This window comes from Eutrigla gurnardus (assembly GCF_963514095.1).
Source record: "Eutrigla gurnardus genome assembly, contig: SCAFFOLD_51, whole genome shotgun sequence".
NCBI lineage: Eukaryota > Metazoa > Chordata > Actinopteri > Perciformes > Triglidae > Eutrigla > Eutrigla gurnardus.
In genome coordinates this window covers 173,359-190,375 of record NW_028155430.1, presented here as the reverse complement: position 1 = coordinate 190,375, position 17,017 = coordinate 173,359, and the positions used below count along the sequence as shown (strand labels likewise).

General features: G+C 46.6%; 1 protein-coding gene across 1 annotated transcript; it reads left to right on the top strand.

Moving 5' to 3' along the window:
• The first annotated feature begins 9,066 nt into the window (after positions 1 to 9,066).
• On the top strand, positions 9,067 to 11,358 carry LOC311010285 (uncharacterized protein). The gene has a single exon (XM_084040821.1). The coding sequence runs from the start codon at positions 9,187 to 9,189 to the stop codon at positions 10,738 to 10,740; it is 1,554 nt and encodes a 517-aa protein (XP_083896947.1). The 5' UTR covers positions 9,067 to 9,186; the 3' UTR covers positions 10,741 to 11,358.
• The last annotated feature ends 5,659 nt before the right edge of the window (positions 11,359 to 17,017 follow it).

The window sequence follows — 17,017 nt, the reverse complement described above, 5'->3', positions numbered from 1 at the left end:
GCCAGTACCTTGGGTTCGACCTGAGGCGACATTGTAGCTATCACCCAGCTAGCAGTGGGGCGGTAGAACGCGAAAATGGGACCCTAAAGAACAAACTTGCCAAATGTTGCGAGGAAACAAAACTACCCTGGACTAAGGCCCTCCCCATTGTGTTGATGTACATGAGGGGGGGAATCAGGTCCAGAAATAACCTCAGCCCATTTGAAATCCTGTTCGGCCGGCCTTTTTATGATTGATGAAACATTTTATGAATTTTGTTGATTTTTCACTTTTTTTTCGACATGCTATAGTATGACTTTTTTTTTTTTTCTACAAATTTGACCATGGCTTTTATGCCTGTTTTGGACTCACTACACTCAGACTTGGCGCGACAAGCGATATGAGTGATTTTTATGACATTTTAATAGTTTTTATGAATTTATTTTGACTGGCATTTTCGTGAATTTTCAACATAGTATAGGGTTTTTCTTTCCGAAAAATGAGTGAGACTTTCTTTTCTTAGATTTTGTCCTGGCATAGACACCTTTTTATTTAGCAGTGGACAGAAATGAAATATGGGAGAGAGAGGGGGATGTGACATGAAGCAAACACCCTCCAGCTGGGACTTGAACCAGTGACATCTGTATATATGTGTACATAGGAACTGGCATCTGCTCTAACCACTCGAACCACTCAACCACCTGCAAGCCATTACTCATATGTCCATGACTTATTTGAACTTAATACAATCAGACTTTGATTGACACGCGATATACAAGCATATGTTACAACTTTTAAATCATTTTTACAACATTTTATGAATTTTGTCGATTTTTCACTTTTTTTAGACATGCTATAGTATGACTTTTTTTTTTTTTTTTTTAATTTGACCATGGCTTTTTATGCATGTTTTGGACTCATGACACTCAGACTTGGCGCGACAAGCGATACGAGTGATTTTTATGACATTTTAATATTTTTTATTAATTTATTTTGACTGGCATTTTCGTGAATTTTCAACATAGTATAGTATGACTTTCTTTCCAAAAAAATGAGGGAGTCTTTCTTTTTTTAGATTTTCTCCTGGCATAGACACCGGTACGGTTAGTGTAGGAACTTTGGCTTCCTGTAATCTAACCCTGAAGTTATCAGCAGGAGAAGGGGGTGTGCAGGATGCGTGGGTGAGAAGACCTTGTGACCAGGGCGGACATCTGGTGGTTCTGCGGTGGTAAGACACTTAGACCAACATTAACATTGATTGGATTAACTATTTGTATTATAACCAACAAAGGTTCATCAATTATGTCAGAGACGGCATCAAGGGGTTGTCTTCACAATTAGATAGGACTAGTCTCATGGCATGGCAGAAACGGCTGGCGCTGGACATGCTGCTGGCCGAGAAGGGAGGCGTGTGTAAGATGTTTGGGGATATGTGTTGCACTTTCATTCCCAATAACACCGCTCCTGACAGCAGTGTGACGAGGGAGCCGGCAGGTTTGACATCGCTATCCGAGGAGTTCGCAGAAAATTCAGGTATTGACGATCACCCTTACTTTTCATGGATGGAGAACATGTTTGGGAGGTGGTCAGGGCTCATACAATCAGCTCTGATAACCATAAATATAATGACCATAATTATGACTACGTTGTGTTGTTGTTGTGTTCCATTCCTGAGAGACTTAGTTCAGAGGCTGACTGACGTTGCCATGAACAAGATGTTACTGTACACCAGAGTGCCGGATGATGAGGATAAAGGTGATGCAACATCATATCTATCAGATTACAGTGATGATGAAATAACCCCTGTGAAGTGTGCTTCCCGATTCCTAGGTGAGCAGAAAGTTCCAGGTGATCTGGAAGCTGAGGACATGCACGGAGACTTGGAGGATTTCTATGATTAGTAGTTTAAATAAAAATAAAAACATAAATTCCACAGCACAATGATGTATTTACAGAAAATCCCAAAAGGAAGATGTAAGATACTGATAAGCATTACGAGTGCAGCTTAAGAGAAGGATGTTGTCTCCACTATGTATATATGTGTTAATCACATGATGGAAGGAAGTCTGTAATGTTTTATTGTTTTCCACGAGCTCAGGGTGAGATTTCCTAGGCAGGATCAGGTTCAACTAACGGGATCGATGGGTTGACCAGCCTGCGTTGGACATTTTGTTTGATTTCTATTCTTCCTTCCTATTAAGCTTTAGACTGTTAGAGATTAGATTTGCTAGATGTATTATGTATAACCTTGTTTGAATTGAATCATTGTATTTTCCCGATTGGACTGGAGGACCACAAGGCGGTCGCCTGTAGGCAGAGGGGCCGTGAGAGAATGTCCCTGCCTGAATGTAAAGATGGTCACTGGAAGTTGCTATGAAACTGCCTGACAGGGTTTTCGCTCTCACCCTCCACAAAATTTAACTAATGATTATGCTTAAGATAAGCATAAACAGGAGGGAATGTTATAAGAATTTTGTATAACCACATAATTTTAGTGTCTTCTGTTTATGTTAGAGCTTTAGGGGTCTCAGTATTTTTACAACTTTAGCATCCTCTGAGGTCACCGTCTTAGGAGGCCTCATGCCTTAAAGCATATATTGAACTGTTGATGACTTTAGTATTTCCACTAATGACCTGAACAGGGCCTCCTGCAGAACAGCTAACCTTTATCAGGGGCCCTGTGCACATGATGTCTTGTATTACATGTTTTCAATGACGCGTTATCTCCTGTGCCTTTAAAAGACTCAAGTCACAACAATGATTTGAGCACTTCCTCTGTAGCAGCCTCACACGTTGTTGCACTGTAACTGCTCCTCTTGTACAAGATTAAAGTCAGACGTCGACTTTACTTATGTCTCCGATCTCCTCCTTGGGTGAATTTATTCGTTTACGGAAAAATTCTTTTAACAATTCTTTTGACTATTACACCAAGTGGGTGGAGCTATTCGCTCTGAGGGATGCCAAGACGCCAAGGGTGATTCAGATCCTGAAGAACGACATCTTCACCCGCTGGGGGGTGCCAGCCTTCCTAGTGTCTGACCGCGGCCCCCAGTTTACAAGCCAGCTGTTGACCAGTCTTTGTGGATCCTGGGGCGTGACCCAGAAGCTCACCACGGCGTACCACCCTCAGACCAACCTGACTGAGCGGGTGAACAGAACACTGAGACCCATGATCGCCTCCTATGTGGAAGACCACCATCAGGACTGGGACAGATGGTTGCCTGAATTCTGCCTCGCCATCAACACCGCAGTGCACGAGACCACTGGCGTGACCCCTGCCGTGTTAACTCTGGGTCGTAACATCAAAGGCCCTCTAGAGCGTCTCATACACAAATCTCCTCTTCCTGGCACGCCTGCATACCACACACTGCACGCACACACACAACTCATGAAAGAGGTTGAAAAACATGTCAGTGCAGCCAAGGCTAGAAAAGCCAGGTATTATAATGCGCGACGCAAAGAGGTACACTTTGCTGTCGGGGACCTGGTCTGGATCAGGTCGCACCTGTTGTCTAAAGCTTCTACAAGTTTCTCTGCCAAGCTTGCACCCAGATGGTCAGGGCCTGTTAAGGTAGAGAAAAAAGTAGGTCCTGTAAATGACCGTGTTCGTTGGTCGACTGACAAACTAAAGGTGGACAATGTGAATGTGGTAAACATGAAGCCCTATTATGGCCCTGATAAGCCGCTGGGGGGGGGGGGGGGGGGAATGTAAAGATTGCCATCAAGTCACCTTTTTCGGGCTGGGATAAATGAGGGTATGATGCATATGTATGTTTATGATAAATATGTGTTGTTATTTTGCTCATTGAATATTATGCCATTTATGTCTATTTGATGGTCGGCCAAGTGTATGGAATGCGTGTTGGTGGATAGGGCCGGACTTCTAGGCCGCTGTCTATATATGGGGACGGGGAGAGCGCTCGCCCCGGGGGCGGAAATGCTTGACCGAAATCCGGTAGGGGGAACCGGCGCACGACTGGGGCCCGACTGCTGGAAAAATACCGTGACCCTGTTGGAATCTAACCGTTTTGTGTGGATTACCTTTTTTGGGGGATCATGAGAGGGATGCAGGACAAGGACATTTTCTCTGATGTGCGTTCATGGAGGGATTGCGCCGCGTAACAGGATACCCGCGGCGGCGGCTCTTCAGACTGTGAGACAAACATTTCCTCTTTTCTTTTTTGTTATTTTGCCGGGAGTTCAGGCTTGGACTCAGGACTGGGTTCGTTTTTGGACGGTTTGATTTAGTGGTGGAGGGTTGGGGTGTATGGACGCTGGGTTTGCAAGGGTTGAGCGTGTTAAGAGTGTCTTGCAATTGATGGTTAACGAGTCGGCTTATGCCGTTAAAAAAAAAAAAAAACATTACGTGTCAGCGCGCCTGCCTTCACGGTGTCAACTGAATATAAAGTGATTCAATGCATATGGTGGTTTCATCGTTTGTAAGTGCAATATTTAATTCCATCCTGTCAATGATAGGGAGGCCAGGCCTTCCGTTGGTTTCCATTAGTTGGTACTGCGGTAATAATTTTCGCAACATTGTACAACCAATCCTCCCGAAACCTTATTTGTGCGTTGTGGCAGCAAGCGTCTAATTAAATAAGGGTGTGAACTGTTACAGCTGGTGGCCCGTACGGGGACTCGGATCGAAGTGTTATTTTGCAATTGTTGCTAACGTTTTGTGCTAGCTATTGTGTAATTGTATTGTGTATGCTTATTTTTGGGAAATTGTTTGTGCATTGAACTGTTTGATCTTGCTGGGTGTATAAGGCAGGCTAAGAGGCTAGGCCAGTGAATCACTCGCACATCCTTTTTGCATTTAATAGTTTTATTTTATTAGGGTAATAGGTCATAGGGTATTTAATTACTGCATACATTATAGTACACTATTAGTGCTGTACATCACAGCATAGTGTGGACACCTACCTCAGTGCATTACATACATTTCCATCTCATACATGCAGGATGTACTTGACCGCGGGTAACCAGCAGGGGTCTGCCACGGCTAGTGCCGCTAATGAAGCAAGCCCTCTCATTGTTCTTGGTGAAGATGCCAGCTCATCTGGTGATGCAAATCCCTTTAAACATGTCACTACTAGGCATAATACCAGTGGTGTTTCAGAAATAACCACCCGATTGGAGACTATGTATCTTGATAGTGACGAAGAGGGGGGGCATTCAGATGATGGAGTTGATGAAACACAGGAACAGCTCCAAGACTTGCATCTTAAAATTGAGACTTTAGGAAATAGACTCAAAGAGGCAGTAGACAGCACTCTCAATAAAGAAGATGGTATCAGAGCTGCAATTGAAGCTGCAGTGAAACATGCCATGGATTACTCTGATGGGAAGCTGAGGAAATTCGACCAAGCCGTGGTTGCTTGCTTGGAACGCAGGGACAAACAATGGAAGGAGGAAATCAAAAGGGCCATCAGCAAACGTCCATCATGGGGTCCCGCTGCCTGCTCCACTCCAGGCTTTGGCCCCACCATGCTTCGTCCAATGGGAGGGGATGCTGCAATTACAGCTAGGCTCACAACTACCACCACGCCCCCTATTAGGATGGAGTTTCCTAAGTTTGGGGAGTCAAGGAGCTCCAAGACGTCACTGATTTCATTGAGTTATGTGAAAATGTTCTCACTCTTCGACCACTGACTGATGTTGAGCTCATTGGCACCATTAACTCAGTCCTGAGCGATGCACTCTCCTCCTTCCTGTGGGGGGGAAAGGGAAATTCGATCGCTCGACAGGTGTTAATCTGTAACAAACGGGAGGGGGGTTTAGGACTGATTGACATCGGTGCAAAAAGAGACGCACTAAGGCAAAAACTCATTAAACGTTTTTTAGATCCGGCCAGGCAGTGCCCCTGGAGGGGGGCGGTGGCGGGCTGTTTGGCTCAGTACGGTGAGGGAGACGTGTACAACTTGTGCACTCTCCCTCCCAGAACGGCCTACAGTCGGCTGCCACCGTTCTTCCAGGAGGCACTAGAGGCGTGGGGCAAATTGCTGCCCCGCCTGGAGCCTCAGGAGGTGAACAGAAGCAGTGTCAGCCTGCTGCCTTTTCTCCGGACTCCCTTCCTCCAGCACGGAAGGAGGCCGCTGTCCTGCACTCCATTGCAGGCGGCGGGGGTCACGAGGATAGGAAAAGTGGTGAACGGGGAGGGTTATTTCCATTTTTCCAAGGTAATCGAGACATTGAAGAGAGGGAGGGTTAAACATAGGCCGGGGCACATTAGATCCACGGGTGATAGGCTAGACAGGGCTTTGCCGGAGTCCTGGAGAAGAGCTCTCTGCGAAAAGGGGCCGGTGCGGGAGCCCCGGTTGGGATTCCTCCTGTGCCACAACACCTCAAAATATCCCCTGACTGAAGCATCCACCAAGGCCCTGTACAGCATCCTCGTGTCCGGGCTGGGGAGGCGGCCTGCCTCCGAGGCAGCTTGGAGGGGGCTCTTCCCCGGCTCGGACGCGAGCAAAATCTGGCGCAACATTAACATCCCACACATCCCCCACCTCTGTTTCGACCTGGACTTCAGGATTAGGCACAGGAGGGTCTACACTGGGGTCGTCCTGCACCAGGTCCACAGGGAGCTCTTCTCCAGGACCTGTGCAGTATGCGGGAAACATGACGAAGACATTACCCATCTGTTCGCAAGCTGCCCGGAACTCTCTTCTTTTCAGGAACACCTGCTGGACATTCTGCACAAACACTGCCATCACACTCAGACCACACTCACACCCTGGACACTGCTCTTTGGACTTCCACACAAGCACGCACTCACAAACACGTTACTGTCACTGGCGAGGCAAGCCACATGGACCCGAAGGAACATTTCATTGCACGATCACAAACACACAGCAGTCACGCACATCTGGAAAAACATTACACGATCACACTTCAGAGCACTACATCACGCCGACAAACTGGACTCACTGGTGGCGGGAAGTTCGTTCTGTGGTGTAAATGAGTTGGGTGATTTGTGTTTTTGTTTTGATGATTGGTAAGTGTCTGGGTTATGTGGGTGTGTTATAAGGGGTTGTGTTTTGACAGTTTATATTTTGTTCTCCTTTTTAGTCTGTTTTTCATTCCTCCCCCCCCCCCCCCCCTCTTTTGTTTTCTCCCTGATTTCTGTGCGTGTTAGTTTTTTCAGTTCTTTTCATCGCTTTTTGCCGCATTTTCAGTTCCATTCACGTCTGTCCAGGTTATTTTCAGTCTGTCTTGTTTCTCTTATGTGTCATTTTTGTAAATAACTTGTAAAAAATTGCCAAAAGTATATTTTCATAATAAAAGATAAAAAAAAAAAAACTCAGTCCTTCAGGGACCAGCGCGGAGCTGGTGGCTAGCTGCACGTGACAAGATTACCACTTGGGAGGCATTCAAGAGTGCCTTCCTTGAAGCCTTTCTGCCCTCTGACTATCCAACTGAGATGGAGGAGCTGGTTCGTGCAAGCATACAAGAACCCACACAATGCTTGAGAGATTTTGCATATGACTACCGTGCACTATGTCTGAAGTGGCGTCCGGGGATGCCCGAAGACGAGCTTGTGCGGCGCATCCTCAATGCCTGCAACCCGAAGCTGGCCAGTGGCCTACGGGGCATTGTGTCCACTGTCGAACAGCTGGTGAAGGTGGGCTCTTTAATTGAAAGAGACTGGGGCCACTCAAAGGATTACTGGAGCCGTGTCCAACAAAACAATCCTACCGATCGGGCCTCCAAGAGAGCCAACAAGAAGCCAGCAGCCGACCAGGTATCCAAGAAGGCGGATCTCGGGGTCGTGTTAGGTTCTCCAGCTCTTCTGGTGGTGTCTGTGGCTATCCGTGGCTCGAAGGGCGACGCTGTCTTGGACACGGGCTGCACATATTCGTTGATGGGCCGGACCCTGTGGAATCACCTCAAGGCAGAAGGTGAGGCGTTGTGTAAAGAACACCAAAAATTCATAATGGCCAATGGGCAAGAGAGCAAAGCTGTAGGTAAAACCACCCTGCTGCTAACACTTAATGATGCCCATTGCACGGTGAACATGTACATCCTGGAAGACGACCAGTTGTGCATGCCTCTTCTGCTAGGCCTGGACTTTATGCGCACAAGCCAAATCACCTTGAAGCCCCACCTAGGGAAATACGTATTGCCAGGAGGAAAAGAACACACGTTTCTCCATAAATCTCGTGACGCACTGCAGTGGAATCACCCAGACCCATCGGCCTACTTCTATGCAGCAGTGATTGAAGACTCCAACCTACAATCTCTAGTTTCACTGTCTGAGGCTCAACCTGACGTGGTCAGACCTCTGTTGCAGAAGTGGTCCTCGGTGTGGACAGAGGACACTGGCATCACCAATGTCTTCAAGCACAACATCCTGACAACTGATGAGCTTCCGGTATGTAAAAGAGCGTACTGTGTGTCATCTCAAAAGCAAGTCATCATTGAAAAACATCTTGACAAGATGCTTAGTAACAACATCATTGAGCCATCGTCACCGGCTTGGGCCTCCCCAGTGGTCTTAGTCCCACAGAAAGACGGGTCACTCCGTTTCTGTGTGGATTATAGGGGGCTCAACGCTAAAACTCACCATGACGCCTATCCAATGCCGCTCGTGCATGAAATTCTGGAGTCTATGCGAGGGGCCCAGTACTTCAGCTCACTGGATCTCCAGAGTGGCTATTGGCAAGTCGCCATGAGTGAAGATAGCAAGAGGAAGACTGCCATGATCACTCATCGCGGCCTTTATCAGTTCAAGGTGATGCCGTTCGGTTTGCGCAACGCCGGTGGCACCTTTCAGCGGCTGATGGAAACTGTCCTGGGAAATCTGAGAGGAAACATCTGCTTTGTTTACATTGACGATATTATCGTCTTTTCCAGGACAGAGCAACAACATCTACAGGACCTTGATGCAGTCTTTCAAAAGCTACACCAGGCCAATCTGACGCTCAATGTAAAAAAGTGCCATCTTTTCAAGAAGGAGCTGACCTTCCTGGGACACATTGTCTCATCAAGAGGAGTTGAGGTGGATCCGGCCAAGGTCGATGCCATCAAGGCCTATCCAGTACCCACCGACCTCAAAAGCCTTCAGAGGTTTTTTCCTGCGGGGCGGAGAGTGACTTATTTTGCTCCTGAGCTGCTCTGTTTTGGATGGACTTTCTCTCCGTATTGTAACCAGTAACACAGCATCGAAGCAAGAAATCTCCCTTTATCTGACTTGGTCGAGGCTTCACGATGGACACCGTCGCAGTCTCAAGACGACACCACACCAACAAGAAAGGAAACAAGGAAAACGCTCAGCCTGAATGTGGAAGCAAGTCCTCACTCAGCGAGAAAACGTCCGCTACTCCTTTCCAACTGACAAACGGCAAGAAAGAGGACAGATTTGTAAAAACGGGTGCTCTAAAAGTTAAGGTGGACACGAGGTCTGCTGGGGCTCTGAAAGGAGCTGCTGTCCAACGGCGGCTGACACACAGCCGGGCCTTCCTCACCGAACAAAGCGTGAAACACAAGAAAATAGTTGCAGAAGCTCCGAGGCCACCAGCTGCTGCTGCTCCGCCACCATCAAAACCCGCGCCTGGCATGTACAAAGGCAAGATAGTCCAGTCAAAAATCGGATCCATTTGGAGGTCAACAGCCACCGTGGGCGGGGCAGATCCCAAACCATCAGCACGCACAACAGATGGTCAACGGGTGGGCAACGTGACGAACAGCAGGTCCAAATCTATAGCTGACCTGACCGGATATGGTACACACAAACCTGTGTCACAAAGGTCCAAGTCAGTGTTGGATCAGGTGACCAAGCCTGCTGACACCAGCCGTCCTCCTGCTGGTCTGCGCTCTACTCGCCCCCCTGCCAGGACTGTCCCATCAACACGAGCCCCCACTAGCTCCAGAAACCCTAAAGTGGTTCCCACCAAGGAAGGTCGCACTCAGACCTCAAAGCCAAAGGTTCCAGTGACGGACAAGACGGTCGACAAACCTGTCTCAAGTGTCCTCAGTCAGTACAGATTCACCATGGAGACGGCCGAGGAAAGAAGAGCCAAACTGTCTGAGTGGCTGGCCTCCAAGGGCAAGGCCTTAAAGAGACCCGCCATGACAACGGCAGAACTTTCTAAATCTAACGTCTCTGCAAAACCTCAAGCTGGTCTTAATCCACAACCTCAATCTCACGTTCAGCCAGCTGCACAGTGCAACCCTGACCCCGAACCCAGACTGGAAGCCCGAAACCCAGAGACTGCTACTGCTGCTCACTGTGCCGACACACAGACAGCAGTGTTGGCATCAGAAACTCCAGTGATCATGACCACCACGCTGGACCTGCTTGAAAGCTCTGATGTTGAACCACTAGGCAGTGTGGACGATATTGTTGTGAACCTGTGCGATGCTTTGGAGGCCATGGAGACGCCCTCTAGATGCAACAAGCTTTCACAGGTGACAGATGTGTGCAGTGGTGTTGACATGGAGGACGGCAAACTGATGAAGGAAATACCAGAGGATGTTGGCGAGCAGCCGAAGGTTGAGCAAGTGAAGGATAAGGAAGAAAGTGAGGAGCAGAAAGTGGAGACGGATGAGGAAGGAGGAAGCGATGATGAGTGTGTGATGGAGACGATGCCACAGACGGAAGATGCTTCAGTGATCAAGTACAGTGTGAGGACGACGCCATACCTGCAAAGTGTGAACAAGAAAATTAAAGAGGATGCCGGCACAAGTAGATCCAGAAGGAAGGGCAACATCCAAGAGCTGAAGTTTCTGACACCAGTGCGTCGGTCGTGCCGCATCGAGTGACGGTCGTCCCGCCTGCCGGCGATGCTGGTCGACCCTGATCCCTGCGTGTCGTCACTGGCTGAGCTGCTGACTCTGGATGAAGATCCCAACACCTACATCTGCAGAAATATCCCTGCACTTGTGCAAGATCTACCAGACTCCAAGAAGCTTTGAAAAAAATGTCTGAGGGTTTAAAAAAAAAAGAAGCCATATTGTATGGGACTGGAGCTAATGGGCACTTTATATTGATGCTTTTAAAATTAGTTTAATACATATAAATTGTGTTGCTATTTTAATCCTATTAGGAGGAAATATTTCTTCCTGACCACTTTTATTCCTTATGTATTAACTATCCAACGCTACTGTTCATTTTACTAAGTTGACATGCATCTACAAATGCACTAATAAAATAATATCGTCTTGTTTTGAAAAAAAAAAAATGTCCTTGTCCTGCATCCCTCTCATGATCCCCCAAAAAAGGTAATCCACAAAAAACGGTTAGATTCCAACAGGGTCACGGTATTTTTCCAGCAGTCGGGCCCCAGTCGTGCGCCGGTTCCCCGTACCGGATTTCGGTCAAGCATTTCCGCCCCGGGGCGAGCGCTCTCCCTGTCCCCATATATAGACAGCGGCATAGAAGTCCGGCCCTATCCACCAACACGCATTCCATACACTTGGCCGACCATCAAATAGACATAAATGGCATAATATTCAATGAGCAAAATAACAACACATATTTATCATAAACATACATATGCATCATACCCTCATTTATCCCAGCCCGAAAAAGATGACTTGATGGCAATCTTTACATCCCCCCCCAGCCAGCGGCTTATCAGGGCCATAATAGGGCTTCATGTTTACCACATTCACATTGTCCACCTTTAGTTTGTCAGTCGACCAATGAACACGGTAATTTACAGGACCTACTTTTTTCTCTACCTTAACAGGCCCTGACCATCTGGGTGCAAGCTTGGCAGAGAAACTTGTAGAAGCTTTAGACAACGGGTGCGACCTGATCCAGACCAGGTCCCCGACAGCAAAGTGTACCTCTTTGCGTCGCGCATTATAATACCTGGCTTGTCTAGCCTTGGCTGCACTGACATGTCTTTCAACCTCTTTCATGAGTTGTGTGTGTGCGTGCAGTGTGTGGTATGCAGGCGTGCCAGGAAGAGGAGAATTGTGTATGAGACACTCTAGAGGGCCTTTGATGTTACGACCCAGAGTTAACACGGCAGGGGTCACGCCAGTGGTCTCGTGCACTGCGGTGTTGATGGCGAGGCGGAATTCAGGCAACCATCTGTCCCAGTCCTGATGGTGGTCTTCCACATAGGAGGCGATCATGGGTCTCAGTGGTCTGTTCACCCGCTCAGTCAGGTTGGTCTGAGGGTGGTACGCCGTGGTGAGCTTCTGGGTCACGCCCCAGGATCCACAAAGACTGGTCAACAGCTGGCTTGTAAACTGGGGGCCGCGGTCAGACACTAGGAAGGCTGGCACCCCCCAGCGGGTGAAGATGTCGTTCTTCAGGATCTGAATCACCCTTGGCGTCTTGGCATCCCTCAGAGCGAATAGCTCCACCCACTTGGTGTAATAGTCAACGAAAACCATAAGAGTTGAATTTCTGGCTCTGCTAAATGGCAATGGGCCCATGAAGTCTACTCCGATCATCTCTCCTGGTTCCTTGACCTCTGTCGTCTGCATCAGTCCAGCTGGCTTAACGTTGGAAGCCTTGTACTGCTGGCACTTCTGGCAAGCACGGACATGACTCCAGACATCTTTTCTGATTTCTGGCCACCAAGCGGCCTCCAAGATCTTCAACAGCGTTTTCATTCTTCCTAGATGTCCACCGAATGGACTGCCGTGGAAGTATGCCATGAATTCCGGAATCTGACTCGCTGGAACGACCATCTGGTAATTAAAACCGCCATACTTGGAAGGCACGCCCCGGTAGAGCACCCCTTGTTGGAGCTGGTAGTGAATCTGACCCGGTACTGGCTCTGAGATGGATTGGAAGAGCTCTCGACACAGGGGATCACTTTCTTGTGCTTTCTCAATTTCTTGCAAGGAGCTAGGCAAGTTGGCCCAACAAGACTTGGCTACCGCCACTGCTGCACTAACCTCTCCCAGTGGTTGGTCCGCTGGTTGAGGAGCACAGGATAGCGCGTCCGGAACAACATTGGAGCAGCCCTTCTTTTAATAAACTCTGAAGGAGAATGCTTGTAGCCGTAGCGTCCACCTGGTGAGGCGAGATGTTATCTTGGGGCAGTTGAATGCCCAGGCCAGAGCACTGTGGTCAGTGAACACATCGAATGTGTCCCCTTCCAGATAGTGGCGCCATTTCACCACCGCCCACACAACCGCAAGGCACTCCTTCTCTGAAGTGAAGTACCTCAGTTCAGGACCATGGAGAGTTCTTGAGGCAAAGGCAATGACCTGCTCCATGCCCTCAACGGTCTGAATCAGGACAGCACCTAGGCCAACATCACTGGCATCACAATGCACTTCAAATGGCAGGTGAGGACTTGGCTGAGCAAGTACTGGGGGTGACTGCAATAGTGCTTTGAGGTGTTCAAAAGCGTCCTGGCACTGAGCAGACCATTCCCAAGGGACGTCTTTTCTCTTGAGGTTGTTGAGTGGCGTTGCGGCATCTGCCAGTCTTGGAAGGAATTTGTGGTACCAGCCCACCAACCCCAAAAACCTCTGAAGGCTTTTGAGGTCGGTGGGTACTGGATAGGCCTTGATGGCATCGACCTTGGCCGGATCCACCTCAACTCCTCTTGATGAGACAATGTGTCCCAGGAAGGTCAGCTCCTTCTTGAAAAGATGGCACTTTTTTACATTGTGTCATGATCTGTGTTTTGTCATGTTCGGTTTCCTTAGTTTTGATTTCCTGTTTTATTTTGTCCTCAGTGTGATTCCCTGTCTCGTACTTCCTGGTCCAAACCAGAGATCCAAACCAGACCAAAGGCAGAGAGAGACTGCGTAGCCTGAGCAGAGTACTTCTGCTCAGGCCTAGTGGCCACACCCACACCTTGCCAGGTGCCAGCCATTCAGCCTGATGAGCAGGCAGCACCAGGACTGGAAGGAATCTCCTCCCTCCGTCACACCCCCCCGAATAAGACAGAGGTACCAACTCTGACCTGATGATCTGTCATTTCAAACTGGGACTTTTCCTAATAAAATGAAAGTTGCCAAGGTTGTGCCACTGTTTAAGAACGGTGACACACACGAGTTTACAAATTACAGACCAATATCTATACTGCCACAATTGTCAAAAATCCTAGAGAAGCTATTCAACAATAGGCTCGATAACTTCATCAACAAACATAAACTGTTATATGACAGCCAGTATGGCTTCAGAAGGAACCATTCGACTGCTCAAGCTTTAGCAGAGTCTGTGGAAATCATCACTGACGCTATTGACCAAAAACAATATTCCATAGGAATTTTCATAGACCTGAAAAAAGCATTTGACACTGTTGACCATGATATTTTAATGGCTAAACTGGAGAGATATGGCCTTAGGGGTGTAACATTACAGTGGGTCAAGAGTTATCTACACAAGAGATCCCAATATGTTAAAATTGGAGATAACACATCAATGAACTTGGACATAGTCTGTGGGGTCCCTCAGGGGTCAGTTCTGGGTCCAAAGCTGTTTATCTTATACATAAATGATATATGTGGGGAAAAGAGGGAAAAGATGGCTGCCGAGACACCGTGCTCATGAAGATCCTCAGAGAGCAAACAATTGTAATTGAGAACAAACAATTACAAAATATTGGCTGAGCTCCAATAATATCAATATTTCGACGAGCATATAAAGCAGCATTAAATCTGAGGAATAAGGATGCCTAAGAAGCAAACAAACACATACAAAGACTGCCAAACGACCGACTCGGCGTCTGAGGAGGAAAACGTGGAAGGATTTACTCAAATTCTGAGAGAAATCAGAGAGTTCCGCCACGAAACAACTCGCAATTTCGAAGTGGTGAAGAAGGACATAAGCGAGATAAAGAAAAAAATCAAAGAGCTGGATAGTAGGATGGAAGAAGCGGAGTCCAGGATTGCGGCGAAGGAGGACCAGGAAATCATGTTGTCGAAGGTACTGATTCATACTCTACGTGTTCAGAAAGATTTGATGGAAAGATGTGAAGATTCTGAGGGCCGATCGCGAAGAAAGAATCTGAGAATCTATGCAGTACCTGAAAAGTTAGAGGGAAGCGACATGATTGGGTTTGTGGAAAAAGTGTTACGCCACACGCTGAAAATTGAGGGGGAAATACCCATTGAAAGAGCGCACCGCTCTGGACAGCTGATTCAGCACAATATCAACAAACCCAGGTCCATTCTAGTGCGTTTTCAAAGCTACAATACGAGGCAGAGGGTGCTCAGTGCCGCCTGGGCAAAGAAAGAGATTAAACTGGAAGATAACACCCGCATCTACTTTGACGAAGATTTCACTAACAAAGTATTCCAGGAGAGAGCAAAGTACAGGGATGTCAGAAAGCAACTGAAGGAGAGAGGGATAAAGGCGCGCGTGCTTTTTCCAGCAAGGCTGAAGATAACAGAGGCTGGAGGAAAAGTGAGAGTGTTTCGCGACCCCCGACACGCAGCAGAGGGGCTCCGCGACTATGGAGTTGCCATGGAGATGACGCCCAGAGAGCCCGACTTGGAGTCCATGCTGAAGGCTTCCGGGTGGGAGACTGCGCCCAGCAGGAGAGCAAACCCGGCAAAAGAAATGCTGTCTGGGGTAAAGACATTATTGGATGCTATCAAAAAGCATGAAGACGGCGACGAAGAAGAGGAGGAAGAGGATGAAGAGGAGGCGCGAGGGAAAACGAAGAGGAGTCGAAGAGGAGACACCAGAAAGTGACTTTATGAAAAAGGTATGGACTGATAGACAAAATAAAGACAAGGAAAGTGGACTGGGGATTCCCTGTGTAAAAACAGTCACCATGAAATTTTGTTGTTTGTTGTTGTTTTTTTGCTGTATTCAGTTCCCTCGTCTTAAATGACAGAGTTCTTAGAGAATCGAACATTTATGGGATCTGACTGCAAAGTGTATGATTTTGAATATCAGGTAGACCCGGAGAGTCACGTGTTTAATAATATCATTGACACTTGTAAATATTATTCAGATGATGAGCTCAATGCTAAAATTGTAATGGACAATACATTTTCGTTAATTCATTTTAATTCAAGAAGCATGTATGCAAACTTTACTAAAATTAAAGAGTATCTGAATAAATTAAAAGGAAAATTTAAGGTGATTGCATTATCAGAGACATGGATAAAGAAAGAGAGAGGCACTGAGTTTCATCTTGATGGCTATGAGTTACACTACATAAATAGAGAAAATAAGATCGGAGGGGGAGTGGCTTTTTTTGTTGACAGAGACTTGAGGTGCAGAGTAATTCAAAATATGACAATTGTTAAAGAAAATCTAATGGAATGTATAACTGTGGAAATTGAGTTAGAAAAGAGCAGAAACATTGTGGTTACTTGTGTATACAGAACCCCAGGGTCAAATGTAGAAACGTTTGTAGATAGTCTAGAAGAGATAATAAGTAGAATTAATGAAAACAAGACATACATGATCTGTGGAGATGTGAACATTGATCTACTCTGTGCAGCAAAACATAAAGCAACATCAGATTTTTTGGACACTCTATTCAGTAGAGGTTTCCACCCCCTAATCACAAAGCCTAGTAGAATTACATCATCTAGTGCTACTCTGATTGACAATATATTTCTGAATATCACGGAGAATAATATCACTTGTGGGTTAGTTATAAATGACATCAGCGATCATTTACCAGTATTTGTAATATATGATTGTCACATAAAGAGTAAGGTAAAGGAAAACTGTTATAGATATGCAAGGGTAAGAACAGAGGAAGCAATACTTAAGTTTAGAAATGATTTGTTAAATGAGGAATGGAATGAGGTTTATACAGAGGGAGTAAACGATGCATATGATTCTTTTTTTAAATGTTTCATAACACATTACGATAAACATTGTCCGATAATTCAACTTAAGCACAAAGGTAGTAACAACAAAAAACCTTGGATTACCAAAGGCTTACAAAATGCTTGTAAAAAGAAAAACACACTGTATAGAGACTTTATTAAATTTAGAACAAACAATGCTGTAAATAAGTATAAGAGGTATAAAAATAAGTTAACAACAATAATGAGGCAGGTTCATCAAGTTGCCAATGAATTTAACTCTTTTTTTGTAAATATTGGGCCAAATTTAGCTAACACAATCTCAACACAAAATCAACAATTCGTG

Coding starts and splice junctions, on each gene's coding strand:
- LOC311010285 (XM_084040821.1), top strand. CDS start 9,187: ATGGACACCGTCGCAGTCTCAAGACGACACCACACCAACAAGAAAGGA.